Source organism: Lampetra planeri, chromosome 16 (genome assembly GCF_965212315.1).
Source record: "Lampetra planeri chromosome 16, kcLamPlan1.2.h2, whole genome shotgun sequence".
NCBI lineage: Eukaryota > Metazoa > Chordata > Hyperoartia > Petromyzontiformes > Petromyzontidae > Lampetra > Lampetra planeri.
In genome coordinates, this window is record NC_136122.1 from 12,395,003 (window position 1) to 12,411,464 (window position 16,462).

Consider the following 16,462-nt stretch of genomic DNA (forward strand, 5'->3'; position numbering starts at 1 on the left):
TGCAGCCGTGGTGATCCGTGCACAGCGCCGAGACGCGGAAGCCGCGTCGTTCCCCCGTGAGCTTCGTCAGCTTCACCTTGAAGGAACAAGGTGTTGAACTAGAGCAGACGATGGCAACGTGCCGTCCGCCGCTTCGCTTGAGGTCAAGGACCGCGCGCTTGCCTTGTTGCAAAGCAAAGTCTTGGATGCCGTGGATGGCCTCGCGGCGCGTGGTAAAAGTCTTCTTGGGGTGGAGGGTTGCCATTCGAATGTGAGCAAGGTGGCAGTGCGCCCGCCTGGTCGCAAGCCCGCCCCGAGCTCACTTCCGAGTCCGAGCCGTAGCTTGAAATGTTGGTCGTTGGGGTGCTGGCACACTGTACCAGCGTACAAATATCAAGTGTGTGTAGTTATATGGTGCTGGCACACTGTGCCAGCATACTAATACCACGTGTTTAGATGAATGGGGTGCTGGCACAGTGTGCCAGTATACAAATACCAAGTGTTTGGATGAATGGGGTGCTGGCACACTGTGCTAGTATACAATTATCAAGTGTATTTGACAAATGTTAAAACTGGGTGCACCCTGAGTGTCCAAAACTCAAGTTTTTGGCCACCCAGGGTGCACCCAGTTTTGACATTTGGGATCCAGTTTTGTCGGCAAAAGTTAAAAACCACCCAGTTTTGACATTTTCCCTTTATTGAAAGATGCGCATTTTTACGTGATGTCACATCTCTCACCCCCCCCCCCTCGTCACACATCGTCACAATGTCTGACCCCCCCCCCCTACTAGGTGCGTGAGGTCATTTATGGACGGCCCCCTAACTTTTGGATGCTCAACGGAGCCAATTAGTTCGGCCTCGCCTGAAGCAAGTCGCGTGGCTTTCAAACGTGGAGGTTGTCACTTAACCGTGCGGTGTGCGAGATTAAGAACGTGATGGTCTCAACGTGCGTATGTTCCCTAGTCCTTGAGTTCCTCGTTCTATCTCTCGGTCTAATCGCAAGCACCGCACCTCTTCTCTCTCCGTGCTTCACGAGTCGCTCGCTGCCCCCCCATATGCGGCTCGTTTCCTATCGGTCATCATCATCAGCAGCATCACTACCATCAGAGGGGCTGCTTGCTGGCTGGTTAAAGAATTTAAAAGATTTGTTGATATTTTGTGTCCGTGTTCTTGCACACAACAATGTTTTCTAGCACCAACGCCCAACAACGATGTCGTTGTAAGGGCAGTACGGGGTGGACTGTGGCTGGAGGATTGGGGCGACCGGCGTTTTGTGGTGCAACTTGCGATGTCACGAATCATGTGCGCGTCTCTGCCTCTCCACTCGGTGGTGACGAGGCAGAGACGAGGCGCGGTGATGTTGTCGCGAGACTCACTCCACTGGGTTCTTTGTCCGAGTCCGATGACATCATCTCAAAGCCAGAGCACCCCTCGTTTAAAGGAAGACAAAAGGGGCCGTCCATACATGACGTCACGCGATTGTGGACGATTTTTGCCCCCCCCCCCCTCGTCACACGGCGTCACAAAAAGTCAGACCCCCTTAAATATGATGTCACAAAGCTCTGCCTCCCTCCCAAAAAAAATCATATTTTCATTTTGAAAATAAAACATGCTTCAAATCGCTTTAAACTATTGTCATTGTAGTGCGTATTTAATGTGGCGCTGCACTCTGATGTTGTAGGAGTGTTGTTATAACAACAATAATTCTATATTTATTTAAAGTTGCGTATTTGTGACGTCACATTTCTCACCCCCCCTCCTCCTCCTCGTCACACATCGTCACAAATGTCTGACCCCCCCCCCCCCCCAGGTGCGTGACGTCATTTATGGATTGCCCCAAAGACAAACTCAACAACGTATCTGTGCACACATTTAACAAGGCCAGTGGCTCACGGGCTATCGAGCACCAGTTTTAAGACCTTTTATTATTTTCTAGGGTTTTATGACAACAGCATCTATTATAAAATCGTGGCGTTCCGTTGTCCGTCAACTAAATTATAAGAGCCTTTCAGAAGGCCTCAATCAAGAAGTTCTAAAAATAAAGTGAAGCCCCCCCTCCACCGCCAGATGTGGGGGTAGAAAGTTGATCCAACAGGCATCCAAAAATTGTCGATCCCCCCCCCAAATATAAATTTATTTTGTAGACATATGCTGAGACACCCTACATATCATGGAGTCAGTAGTATCTGCACACGTGGGGGGGGGGGGGGACATCAATGGGAGTGACAGGCGAGACACCGAGAAGCTCTCCGAAGGAGCGAGAATGACACAAACTGGAAATGCAGGTTACATACAGCAGGGCACGTGGTCGAGTACACCCAACGCAAGCCTTGTGCTGCGCTGTGCTTCTATGTTTACACGTCTATGCCCCCCCACCCACTCTTGCCAAATAACATCTGGTAATCCAGCAAGTTGAACAAACCTTAAACTCTGATGATGAGACCCATAAGCTCGAAACCGGTCTGGACTCCGATGAATAATCCAATTGGCTGATAAACGGACGCATTATTGCACATGTGTCTGTGTGTGCTGTTTGAAGCTCATGGGAGTTTTTTCCAGGCCTTTCTGCTGTGATGATGCTCGCTTTGTCATATTCAGATTTGAATTCATAGGTTGTGTATAGGTCACCACGCCTTCTCATCTCACACACACTCACACAGACCGCCAGGCACTGGCTCGTTTCCCCTGTAACCATTGTGCATAGCCGAGTGACACACCCACACACACAGTGAGTGGTGGGTAAGTCGCGAGGCTTTGGGTCGCGACGTCCTTTTATTTGGCCCCACCTCGCTCGCTACAGACCGGGGAGGACAGAGACTCACGAGAGGAGACTCAACCCAGAGCCGTGCGGTGGCTCAGAGAGCCATGGCGAGTCTTGGCCCTCAAGACGAGGTGAGTACACACACACACACCTGGCTATCGCTGTGTATGTTGCTAGATGCCTGTGTGTACACCGGTTTAGGCGTGCACACCGGTTTAGGCGTGCGTGTGTGTGATACAACCCCGAAACCGGGCCTCCCCTAAACCAGTACCTCGTGCGGCGTGTCAACATCAGCACCGTGGAGACAAATGTGGCCGGGCGTGGTGTTGTCGGCCACACCACTTCCCTCTTGTGCCGCACCTGCCTTCACAAGGTGATCGCTAGCAGCACTCGCCCCAACGGCCTGTGCGTGTGTGTGTGTGTGCCACGTGGGATCTGTGTTATACCTGCGTACGATGCCTGTGCACAAGAGTTGCTCACTCACTGCCCTTGTCCACCTCCACTCACCCAGCAGTTGTGTGTCGGCTCCACGGGGAGACATTTGTCTGTGTTAGTGTGGGGAGCGGTGGCGCAGTGGTCCCTGCACCGCGTTACGCAACCCAGCGGACGTGGGTTCGATTCCCGGTCACGGCTAACGTCAAGTGGGGGGTGCAGTATTCCTGGACCGATTCGGAGCCTCGCTTAGGTCGACTCAGACTTAAACGAGCCCCTTTGTGCTCGGTGTGTGTGTGTGTGTGTATCAACACCGGGGGATACAAATGCCTTCGGACGTGGTGCGTTGCTGTGCCACGCATCACCACCACCCCCGTTGTGCGATGCAGCAGCCTTAATAGGTGCTCACTAACACGAGCCTCGAAAGCAGTGGGTAGGACTGTGTACATCGTCATCAAGATGCATTCTCCCGTCGTCGTCGTCGCCATCGATTGGATCATCGTTTTCACCTGGCCTCATTTATATTCTGATCGTCATCCCTATCACCCACGTTCACGTCATCGTTCTCATCGCCTGACATAAATTGGATCATCGTTATAATCTGACGTCATTATCATCAATTGGATGAACACCATCATCATCATCATCCACCTGGCGTCATTATATTCCGATGATCGTCCATTTTTTATCATAATCTTTCTATCCACACAACTGTGCACACATCTCGTGTCATGCCAGAGTCTTCCATTGATCCAGGTGGAGAAGAGCACCACGGCGAGCCTCAAGACTCGTTCTGTCGTGAGAGCCACGCTGCGTTGCGACATTGGGCCAGTTCCCACATCATTCAATCCGCGGAGTGTCCGTCTCGCTCCTGCACATCATTGGCCGATCTCATCGCTCCGTCCTCTCCCTTCCCGTGGGCTGCTATTCCAACTCCGCTCTCGTCAATTAGCCATCATCGCCATCATCATCATCCTCCCGTCGAGGTGTCTCTTGCTCTCCAGGCCTGCTCTGATCATCCTCTCAGCAGTCGATGTGATGATGTTTCGACTCTTCCTTCATCCGTCCGCTTCTCTTCCTGTCTCTCAGTGCGCAGTCATTCCGAGCAGAATATATGAAAATACATTTCAATAGACGGATTCATGTATCGGTGAACTTTTTTCGGGTTGCTGGTAGATTGTGGAATGTTGACAAGTAGCCACGGCGATAAGCAGATCGTGTGTATAGTGGTTGCGGTGTGTCGGGTGCGGAATTATGTTCCGTGTTGCTCGTCGGCTGATGGGGGGTTCGCGTGATGCGTCACAAAACAAGAAGCCACGGCGAGACGCGTACCGGATGGTGGTGGTGGTGGTGGCGTGCCGCCCCAGAATGTTGTTACCTTAATTGTATTACTGTTCTGACATTCATAATGCAGGGTTTTTTTGGTTTGGGTGAGATCGCGTAATTATAAATGTGTCGTTAAACCCGCCACCATCCGATACAGCCAATTAGTAAAGGTTTGTCACGTAAACAGAACGATGACAATTCGTTACGAGTGCAGCGCAAGGGTGTGTTGCAGAGTAAACCCACACAGTAGTCGGTTTGTAAATGTTGTGGGTTTACTCTCCAACACACCGGTGGTGCTGTACTAGTGACGAATTGGAAAGTAGTTAAAGACTTTGCACATCCGAAACTTGTGCCCCGGTGTCTTATCATGTTGCACACATCTGGTAACACACAACAACAACAGCCGACATTCGTCACTTAGTGGCGATGACGTCACCACAGTGCTTGTGCCAGGCTAGGTGCACGTTGAGGCCACGTGAAGTGTCGAACGCTCGCTGGCAGGAGTTGAGGGGGCAGACCCAGGTGCCACGGGTCGACTGACAGAAGACTGGTTGATGCACCACCAGCTGTACCCCCTAATGTGCCAGGCTAGGTGCAGGAGGAGGTCTCGGGACACCCAGCAGGTGCCACTGCTGACTGAGATGAGTGGCCGATGTACCACCTATGCCCCCTACTGTGCCAACTTGCTGTGTTTTAGCCCCCCAACACTCCGCTCGTTTTTGTGAGCATCGCTCCTCTGCCCTCCGTTGTTGTTGGAGGGCACACACACACCTGGTAACACACACACCGAATTATTATAAGACGCACGAAACATGGGTGCTTTAACATACGTGTGGGGAAAGTTTGGGGCGCGTCTTATAATCCAGAGCATACGGTACACATCTTAAGAACGTCACAGCTCGCTTATAAACTCGCTGTGGGCGCCCCTGAATCAGGAGGAGCCTGGTATCCAACTCGGGTTGACCGGGTGGTTGACAGCGCAGCGCGCTCACCACTGCGCCACCGCTCCACCTCCCCACCTCCAAATAGGGCCTTCATTAATTCGTAGATTATACGTTTTGGCCGATTTGGTAGGAATTGTGTTCACTTTGCAATTTTAGTTGCAAAGCGGCTGGTTGCTGTCGCAAACGGCGGCGTGGCCAGCGCACTCCTCCACCAACCCCGTGGCCACCAGACAGAGTTCGATTCCCAGCCACGGCTACCGTCAGTGGCGAATGATGTCAAAAACCGGCCAGAACCGGTGTGGGGATCTCTCCCCTACGTCGACTCGGCCTCAAGCGAGTTCCTGGTGCGGTTTTTGTGTGAAATAAAAATTACAACGCATGAGCACTGGAGAAACAAAGGCGGTCGGAGCTGGTCAAACAACCGTAACAACTCCCAACAGTCCACTGAAGGTCATAACAGAGGCGGTGGGTTGGGGGAGGTTTCTGAACGTTCGCTTTACGTTCCAGGAATGTACGAGCGAGCAGTTAGTGGCAGTGAAGCGTTGCAATCAAGGTTATTTGTGGCTCGGTAATTTGTTGGTGTAAGACGTGCCGTGTGGTAAATTACGACTATGCACAGGTGACTGATGTTTGTCCTAAAATAACAGTAGGGTACCGTATGTGGTTAAACAGACGAGATAATGACGGAGTGGAAGCCAAAGGAGGGAGGGAGGGGTCCCTCGGAGGACAGCCAGCGCAGAGATGGAGCGTTCAGCTTCGTGAGCTGATTCGTGTGGAATTGAGAAGCCTTCATCCAGCAGTGGATTGATTATTCGCTGATGATGAGGCCGAGGGAAGCCTTAATCCAGCAGTCTGTTGATCATTAGCTGCTGATGCATAGGGAAGCCTTAATCCAGCAGTGGGCTGATTATTAGCTGATTATGAGGCACAGGGAAGCCTTCATCCAGCAGCGGAGTGATGATCGATTATAATAACAGTGATCAATGGTGTTCAGCAGCATCTGTTCATGCAGGCAAACCCTGACGCAGGGGCTGTTGGAGTTCAGGTTTTCTTTTGTGACTTTCCAGACATAATTATTAAAAAGGGTGTTTTCACTTTGACATTATTTGTTAAATGCGGTGTATTAAACCTGGGAGGTATGTTGCCCGCACCGTTAATGACCCTCAACATTCAATAGAATGGATGTTCGTGTTTGTTTCCGCGTCTCCGTCATCGGTCGGCGCTTCCTTGCCGCGCCGCGTTTGTTCCGATGTCTGTGTTCAATGTCCCGGCCCAATCGGTGACATTCACAACAGCGGTGATGACTCCCTCTCTTCATCGATGTGGCCCTCTCTTCACCCGCATGATCCTCGTCGACTTGAGTAAGTTTGGGGCATCGATGTCTCACTCAGAAGCAATCCTCAAACTCACCGACAGGCAAATGACGTGGTGATGGTGATACTGCTGCTGCTGAACAAACAGCGATAACAACGCAAGACTTTCATCGATAACACTGCAAAATAGGCGACGTTTCTGACAATGGCCCTTCTGCATGGCATGTAAATAGCATTCACTTTGCGAATTCATAAGCGTGTCCCTCATGGCAAGGAGAAAAAAGACGTGCTGATAATCTTTGCCCCTTTTACGGCAACAGTCACCGAGTTCCATTTTTAATTAGCAAGCTTCTATTACATACATGCCTGAGCACGTTCCAAGCATGTTTGGAAATCAACATCACCTTACGATTTGAAAGTATTCTTATCATCTGTTACCCTGATCAGACGCTTTGGTTCAGCATCGCCAACTGTACGTCTCTTATTTTGTAAAAGAGTTTAATCATTGCAATAATTTCATGTTTATAATCTGAGCAAGTACAACAGTCACGATGGTAATCTCTTCATATGTTTACTTTCATTTTTATGATTGCATACTAGAATCATCAACTGTCTTATCCTGCTAGTTTATTAACCAACTGATGTTCTGTACAATCTAATTTGAGTGGATCTTGGTGAACTAACACACACGTGGTTAGACGATTGTTGCACCGTTTACATTTTTTTATAACGACGTGAGTTGTTTATCAACCTCCGTGAACACTTTAAAGGAGTCGTCGTTAAGTCGGAGGTGGCCGCCGCGTGGGATTGTGGTCCGAGTGCCGAGCCGCCACCACCGAGAACCCCAAGTTTCAAGTTTCATGTATTAGGTAGAGCCCTGTGAGCCATGCGGCTCTTAAGTCGGGTGCAACCGCAACAAACAAAATATGAACGGAGAACATCTTAAAGCGACGACGCGCAAACAATGTAACAACAGTAATCATAGAAACTGTGATTTAAATTTAACAATAAACGATATATATAACATGTACGACCAAACTTTGCAGCCATAGCTGGCAGTATGACACTCCCAGTGTATGATGTGTGAGTGAGTCAGTGGTAGTGTGAGTGAGTGTATGATGTGTGAGTCAGTGTATGATGTGTGAGTGAGTCAGTGGTAGTGTGAGTGTATGATGTGTGAGTCAGTGTATGATGTGTGAGTGAGTCAGTGGTAGTGTGAGTGAGTGTATGATGTGTGAGTCAGCGTATGATGAGTGAATCAGTGTATGATGCGTGAGTGAGTCAGTGCTAGTGGGTGGGAATCCCAGAGGCTCGGCCAAGCGTGGGGTTTTCTCACCGGGGTCTTTATGTGTAGCGAGCTGAGGGTCTCCCCGTCGGGTCACCGACAACCGCACAAAATAAAACCGGATTTTACAATTGTGTTTGCACTTAATCTCACCCAATTCTAATTCTGCGCGATAAACAATCCACGGAAATCGTCGTCTTGTAAAAGGAGCGGGTGGGAAAGCGCTACCACCTGGGGTGGATAAGAGGTCACTTGAATTCTCTCAGAAGTAGTTCTTTAATGTCTGCTTTTGTGGGTCGTTCTCTGGTATATGTCGGATTGCTTCGCGGGTCCCTGATTGGTTTTTTTTGTCGACTGAAAACGCTGATAATGCGATCGAGGATACAATTGAGGAGAGATGTGGGGATGACGAAAAACAGTGGGAAAGAAATTTTTATTTTAAAATCAACATTTCGGTGCTTAACATTATAACTCGGCCACGGACTGTGAACATTTGAAATTGCAGCAACAAATGAATGAAAGTAAACCTCAGGCCCCATTGGGTTCACGCTACAGAGAAGGAAAACTGTTTGTCAATATCTTTTGCAAAACGAGTTAAATCTTGATTTGAAGCTTTCGTGACTTCATGAATCCATACTCTTCGGTTCTTTCGGTAACAAAAAGTTACGTTATTCCAAAGTGATCAGCAAGTGACACTGTTTTGAAAGCTGGACGAAAAGTTTGAAGAACGTCGCAAATGTTTGTGTCAATACACATGTTGAGGGCCCATTAATAAAAAAATTCATATTCGGTGCAAAGCCGTTGGGAACAGCTGACGGGGGTGGGGGGGGGGGCACGGAGTTAGTGGAGGGATTTGGTGAAGGGCAAACGGACGGAGGAGGGAGAGGGAGCGAGGAATCGGTGAGAACCTTTTGGAAGGTTCGAGAAGGATGTGGTTGAGGAGGGTGTGGCGTGAGTATGGGCAGTTTTGTCAAAGAAGCTTGACACACACAGAGTGTTGTGTGAGAGCGTGGGTTGCTGGGGGAACGGTGGTTCAGCGGTGAGCGCGCTGCGTCCACGAACCCTGTGGCCCAAGTTCGATTCCCGCTCACGGTCGGTCGCTAACACCGGTGACGATTATCTAAAGCGGTCCTGGGCCTGCCCAAGGTCGATTCGGCCTCAAATTAGTAGTTGGGGCAATGTAGGGTAAAGCACAGTCCGCGATAACACGTGACAGATATAAGTATGCACGCTGGGCAAAGACTGAGGCGTGTGGGTAGCATCTATAAGTATCCAGCAGCATCCCAATGCCCTGTGTGATGCTACGCCGAGGCAGCTGTACAACCTGTTATTATATCTCGCGCGACGTAGTTCAATCGATCGCATTATATACAATTCGCGTTCGCACGATAAAAAAAAATGTGTTCCGTCATACATTCATGGCATTATATCCCATTCGCGTTATTAAAACACCACGTGGCGTTATAGGAGAACGGGCTGTAAGTTGTTCATGCAATGCACTGTAGCATAGTTGTGTGTGTTGGTATGGTAAACGTGAGGTTCAGAGGGCATTTAATAAAGTGTTAGTTTACAGCCCTTAGTCAACTCCTGCATGAAGACACCCCCCCCCCCCGCCCACCCACCCTATGTCAGTCTTGGGAGGTTGTTCAGCCATACTTCACCACCCAGATTAGTGAGGTTAGTGAAGCCGAAGACCGGTAAAGATCATCGCTCGGCACTCACCGGTGAATCGAACTCGGGTCTCTCCGGATTCATAGCGGAGTTGCGCTATCCACGGTATCACCGCTCCACTCCCCCAAACGCAGTGGCAAGTGAAAGGCAATAAACAGTAATTGCTTTTACGATTAGAAGTTACCGCAGCCGTAAATTCTAGGTGGTAGAGTGACTGCGCCACCCGGGAGCATTGTTCCAAGTTAAACATTCTCCAGTTGTTTCTTGGATTGTATTTGGTCACCGGTTTGCCCACCGCTCGGTGGAATGTCAACAGCAGCCCGTGGTGGCTGGGCCACTCGCCGTCGAAATGTGGAACATCTTGCACCGTCGAATGTACGGGAAATCACTCTGCAGAGCGCACCACGGGAGGGTGTAAATTTGGAGAACTGTGGTGATGGTGGGGTGTAGGAGCTGTGGTGATGGTGGTGTGTAGGAGCTGTGGTGATGGTGGGGTGTAGGAGCTTTGGTGATGGTGGTGTGTAGGAGCTGTGGTGATGGTGGGGTGTAGGAGCTGTGGTGATGATGGTGTGTAGGAGCTGTGGTGATGGTGGGGTGTAGGAGCTGTGGTGATGGTGGGGTGTAGGAGCTGTGGTGATGGTGGGGTGTAGGAGCTGTGGTGATGATGGTGTGTAGGAGCTGTGGTGATGGTGGTGTGTAGGAGCTGTGGTGATGGTGGGGTGTAGGAGCTGTGGTGATGGTGGTGTGTAGGAGCTGTGGTGATGGTGGTGTGTAGGAGCTGTGGTGATGGTGGGGTGTAGGAGCTGTGGTGATGGTGGTGTGTAGGAGCTGTGGTGATGGTGGTGTGTAGGAGCTGTGGTGATGGTGGTGTGTAGGAGCTGTGGTGATGGTGGTGTGTAGGAGCTGTGGTGATGGTGGTGTGTAGGAGCTTTGGTGATGGTGGTGTGTAGGAGCTGTGGTGATGGTGGTGTGTAGGAGCTGTGGTGATGGTGGTGTGTAGGAGCTTTGGTGATGGTGGTGTGTAGGAGCTGTGGTGATGGTGGTGTGTAGGAGCTGTGGTGATGGTGGTGTGTAGGAGCTGTGGTGATGGTGGTGTGTACGAGCTGTGGTGATGGTGGGGTGTAGGAGCTAAGTATTTGTAATGCGCCATGGTTTAATGCGCTATAGAAATTCCATGAAGATAAGATGAGATTAACTATAACACTTAATGCCTAAACAGACGGATGCCACCGCGGTGCAATGGTGAGCAGCGCACCGGACTTGCAATCCAGAGGATCGGCGGTTCGATTCCATGTCGGGGGTGCGGCAGTCGAAACAATGTTAGCGGGGTTCTTACATCCCCTCCTGGCGCCTCTGTTCACGCCGCGGTAGAAAGGGGATCCAACAACGATCGATTTGGAGGTCGCATGTGGCCCGGTAAGGTGTGGCTACCACTACCTTTTCCAAGATGTTGGCTAACAAGGAAGGGTAGGCCAAACACTCTCTAGAGGGCTTTCCTAGAGCAGTGGCTCCGAACCTGCGGTCTGTGGATCGCTGGTGCAGTCTGCAAGGCCGCGGGAAGCGTTCCAACAAACTGTGGCTGATACGTCGTTTTTTCTCAAAACATCACATGTTTTTTGACCACATCGTGGTCCCACAAATAGTTCTTTGAGTGTTGAATCAGAATATTTATTTATTCTAGAGGAATCCGATGGGCGAAGAAGATCTTGTTCACAGATGTCCAGTAGGCGCGGGTCAGCCAGCTACAACATAGAGTGACCCGTGGCCCCAGGGAGCTATAAACCATCGTCGCGCGAACTTCCCCGGTCATCCTCGTAATAGCAGCAGCAGCAGCGGCGGCTTTTGGCTGGACATCGAACAAAGACGGCGGCCACCGCATCATCATCGCGCGGCGCTTTCAGATGTGCTTCTGCGGCCGCTGGAGCACTCTTCCTTCCGATGTTAGGAAGCTGCTGGGAGCTGTGCAATTTAAAAAAAATTCGATTGAAAACTCGCTTCTTTAGAACTGCCTTTTTGTGTCCAGTTTGTTGTCCTTCCGCCGAACCTCCGATTAGCACGGTTGGCTACGTACGCTGCGAAAGAGGTTCAACGTACACACGTGCATGCAAAATTGCACGCTCACGTCGGCGGTGGTGTGAGCGAGCAATTGCAGGTCCGCGCCTTTACCTTCTCAACCCTCAGTAGTCTATCTCCATGGCGGGACACTCACGAGGTAGGTATGCCGATAAGCATCTGCACCATCCGGTGCTTTGTATTTTTGCTCTCTAGCGCGTCACCTGCCCAACGGTAGACGACGCACGGGGGCCCCACGCTTGCCGGGCAGGCCCTTGTGGGTTGGGTCAGAATGAAACCTGGGGTGATTCTCATTATTATCACCACACAACCAGACGTCGTAGTTAGGGAGTTGGTCGCTCTCGTCCGAAAGGAAGCGTGTCACTTGGTCTTTAATTCGACGGAGTGATGAACGCGGCGCCGAGAGCGATGGGGATATATTTATTGTGCGTCGTGAAGCAACGCGGCGAAAGTGTGATTCGCTTTGTGCTCTGCGAGCATTCTTTGTCGCCCCCGTTCACCTCGCTGCCGCCCTTTACACTGCCTGAGAGAATGCCGAGTGATGTTTATGAAGTCGCCGTAGCGTTTCGCTATGTTTTATTGAGTGTACGTACGTATGTGCGTCAATGTTCTTTCGCACCGTAGGTAGCCAGCCGTGCTACTCGGTTGTTCTCTGACACGCAGTGATGCACTTGCTAGCTTTTGAGTTGTGAATGGAAATTTAATGACCCCCTCCAAAAAAATTGTAGAAAACATTTTTGAGAGTGGGGGATGCGGGGTGGGGTGAGAGGTGTGTCTGGGAGAAGTCAAATGCCTTCAGTATCCAGACGTCTCTTGAGTTTGGGCCGGTGTGTGAAAGCGAACCGGTGCGTGGTTTGTAGACGTGCTTCGCTCAGGATTTCTGTGAAATTGATTGTATACTGTGAAATATCCGATTTGATTAGAGGGGCGCTGAAGTGTATCATATTATTATCTGTGCTCATCAGTACATTTCATTCCTTTTTATGTTCACGGTAAAGTGCATATAAACGCGGATAATCGGATGAATTATATGCCACTTATGTTGTGCAAAGCCTCAGATATAATAGGATAGATCATTCCAGAGTAGTTATTTTGTGTCATCTTCTGGGGTTGTTCTCTGACACGGAGTGATGCACTGCAAGCTTGGAGTTGTGAACGGAAATGTCCTGGTCCACAAAAAGAAAAAAGAAAACCGTGGAAATTATTTATATGTCATAAATGGGCCCTAAATTAAAATATACATATATTAAAACACAAATGTTTTACTTTCATAGTAAAATAATTGTATTTTTTCATTTGCTATACAGCCAGATAATACGACAAATCGCTAACCTTAAACACCCAGTCGTTCAAAAAAGTTGAAGGCAATATAGTACTATAGTAATAGAGCAAGTGCAGAATCACTGAACTGGAATTGAGAGCTTGAAAAGCATTTAGCGCGTGGCCCTTGAAAATGCGGGCCCCGTAGCATATGGAGCTACTTTTGCTTCCAGGATAACCCGGCACAGAGGACTGCGAGGAAATTGTAATGTCTTTAGGAGACCTTGATCCAGCAGTGGGTTTGATCGTGGCCAATGTTTGTTGCCGTGGTGCACTTCGCTGGTGCTTTTGCGACACAAGTTCCCACGGGGCCACCCTCCAGGAACGAAGCCAACTTTAGGGCCGACTGCAGGTCGCAGCTTGAGCTGCTGCAGCTCGTTTGGCGTGAAAGCATCGAGAAAAACGATAGCTCCAGGATCAAACAAAAAACGAATCATAATTCTGGGTTCGTGCCACAGATTTGGCCCCATCAATAGATTAGACCTTACGGGGCTTAAGGCCCTCCCACACCAACATTCTCGCCGCCTCCAAACCTTCAGTATCGTAGCCAGGAAGGTTATTTTGACTAACTGGAAAAACCATGAACCACACACTTGGGAACAGGTACAGTGCGCTTACGGCGCGTTATGGAACACCTGAGCCATAAGCTCAAGGGAACGGAGGGGGAATTCGAGGCCAGATCGCACCCCCCCCCTCATGCAACACCTGAAATAAATTGGCAGGATGGAGGGTCGGGGGACAGGGACCGAGGGTCAGGGGGCATGACCACTGCAAATTAGACGGGAGCCGGAATCGGAGGGGCGGAAAGAAAAAAAAATCTCGTTTAGTTTGCCTCACGTGGTTTTGTTCCTTCTCTCCCTTATATCAGCTGTGTTGGGTTGTGCACAGCTTTCTCCCATTTGTCATCTCTTCCCCCTTGATAAAAAGTCACCTTTTAGTGAGACCCCCCCCCCCCCCCCCCCGTATGGTTTGGGGCAGCGAGCCCATTCACCATCTTTCTACATCCCCTGCTTTTCACCACCGGTTTGGATTGTGTTGACAGCGTGTAGGTGCGGGCGTGCGTCTCCGCAGGTCCTGCACGCCACTGTCTCCCCGTAGGCCTAAAAAAAATACATTAATAAGCAAAAGATTAGGGGGAAAGTTTATCTGAGCTTTGCGAGTGCCGTCCACCCTCGGCTGACCTGTCCTTCCAACGAACTCGCGGGGAGTGGCTGAGACGGCGCTGACAGGCAACGCTCGTCCAAATATTGTCCCGCAGGTCCCAGCTTCGGTCTCTCGCTCTGCGAGCCCCCCCCCCCCCGCGGACGAAGGAAAACATCCCACCGTTATGGGAGTGTCTCCCACCTCGACGGGGTCTTCTCGGAAGGTTATGAAAAAAAGATTGCAAAACCGTGGCGTTTGGGCGTGTGACGACGGGATTGCAAGATCTGTCCCGTGCAACATCTGAACCGAGGAGCTCATCGGGCCCCTTCCTGCTGAAATAATTGTGATCTGAACAGAAAGTGGACGAATCAGTTCATCGCGTGAAATCGCAGTTTTCGCTCGCGATGACGGGAATTGAATTGTGCCGTTTAGAATCGATTATTTATCCAAGAAGACTCGGCGGTTATTATTATTCTGCTTGATTAATTATCCATGCAAATTTTTTTTGGGGAGGGGGGGGGGGTGACGCAGCGGTTCGTGCGCTGCGCTATAAAACCGGTGACTGGAGTTCGATTCCCGGCCGCTGCCGATTTCAGTGGCGAGTGACACTGAACTTGAACTTCTTTTGCACCATATGTAGCTAATCGGAGGTGATCACTGCCTGTGGCCAGCCGGTGGATTGACGAAAAGGTTTGCGCATGTCCGTATACAAAACACGTCCTAAAATAAATGTATAACGCGCCTTAACAACGGGACAGCGTATGAATGTGATGGTGGAGACGAGATGAATGAAATCGATGAAAGGAAGCAATGGGTGGCAAATCTGCGAAGACGCGTTGAATGCGGTGAGAGTGAAATTGATTACAGTCTATGAAGATGAATGGATTGAATGAAATGGGGTTAATGGGTGAGAGCCATAATAATGAGAATATGAAGAGGGGACAGTAACGGCGGCGGTGGCTCTGAGAGGGAGATGAAGGGGTGGCGTGGTGAGCTCGGGAACAATGAGTGCGGAGACCAAAGTTGGTGAGAGAATGTGACCGCTCAATGTGGATGGGGAAGTTCGTTCCAGTGAAGGGGCGGGCGAGAAGAGAGACAGAGAGAGCGTGGATGTTGAGCACAAGGGAAAGGAGGGACAGGGAGAGAGACAGCAAAGATAGCGGGCGAGAAAGACGACGTAGAAAAATACAAGCGTCACTTAACATTCACGTAACATTCACATAACATATACTCAACAAACGCATAACATATACATACCATATACATAGCATACACATAACATATACTCAACATATACGTAACATATACTCAATATATATTAACATATACATAGCTATATTTTATTATTTTAAAGGCAAAAATGAGCGAGTCATTCGTATGCTAGGGCTGTCGCGTCGTGTGTGTTTAGACATCGGTAGGTCCGTGGCTTCTCCCGCATTGTCTGCCGTGGTGCCCCCCGTTTTGTGTCCTTGTTGTTGGGAACATCCAGAGGTAGCGATCTTGTTTGCAAGAACGACACGCGTGTTGACACACGTGTTGACACACGTGTTGGTTGCATGGTAACCGGTGTTGTTGGATAATAACGGGCATGGGTGGAGAGAGAGGAGTGGACAAAGGAGACTGGACAATTAATCCCCACGCCCATGACACCTGAGTCCCTGACTCCCTGTGGCTGTCCGCGTGTGTGTGTCCGTGTGTGTAGTGAATGTGTGTAGGTGTGTGTGTATGTGTGTCCGTGTGTGTAGTGAATGTGTGTAGGTGTGTGTGTAGTGAATGTGTGCAGGTGTGTGTGTATGTGTGTCCGTGTGTAGTGAATGTATATAGGGGTGTGTCCGTGTGTGTAGTGAATGTGTGCAGGTGTGTGTGTAGGTGTGTGTGTAGTGAATGCGTGTAGGTGTGTGTGTATGTGTGTCCGTGTGTAGTGAGTGTGTGTCCGTGTGTATAGTGAATGTGTGTGTGTGTATTTGTTGTTTTTGTGTGCTCAGCGGTATAGTGGAGGGGCAAATCATTTCACTGTAAGCCCAGGTAACAAGGTGTCTGTGTCTAACAAGGTGTGTCTGTGTGTGTAACAAGGTGTGTCTGTGTGTGTAACAAGGTGTGTCTGTGTGTGTGTCTCTAACAAGGTGTGTGTGTCTGACAAGGTGTGTCTGTGAGTCTGTGTGTGTAACAAGGTGTGTCTGTGTGTGTGTGTAACAAGGTGTCTGTGTGTGTGTGT

The 16,462-nt window shown here is 49.9% G+C and overlaps 1 protein-coding gene across 2 annotated transcripts in view; it reads left to right on the plus strand.

Annotated features, from left to right (window-relative positions):
• The first annotated feature begins 2,638 nt into the window (after window positions 1-2,638).
• The window catches only part of TRPM5 (transient receptor potential cation channel subfamily M member 5), a 52,244-nt gene continuing 38,420 nt past the window's right edge, over window positions 2,639-16,462 (plus strand). The window contains exon 1 of one of the 2 annotated variants that reach the window (XM_078601629.1): window positions 2,639-2,871. In XM_078601629.1, the coding sequence (XP_078457755.1) occupies window positions 2,845-2,871 (27 nt within the window). In that variant the 5' untranslated portion in view covers window positions 2,639-2,844. The remainder of the gene's footprint in view (window positions 2,872-16,462) is intronic. The other variant, XM_078601630.1, reaches the window with a different exon arrangement.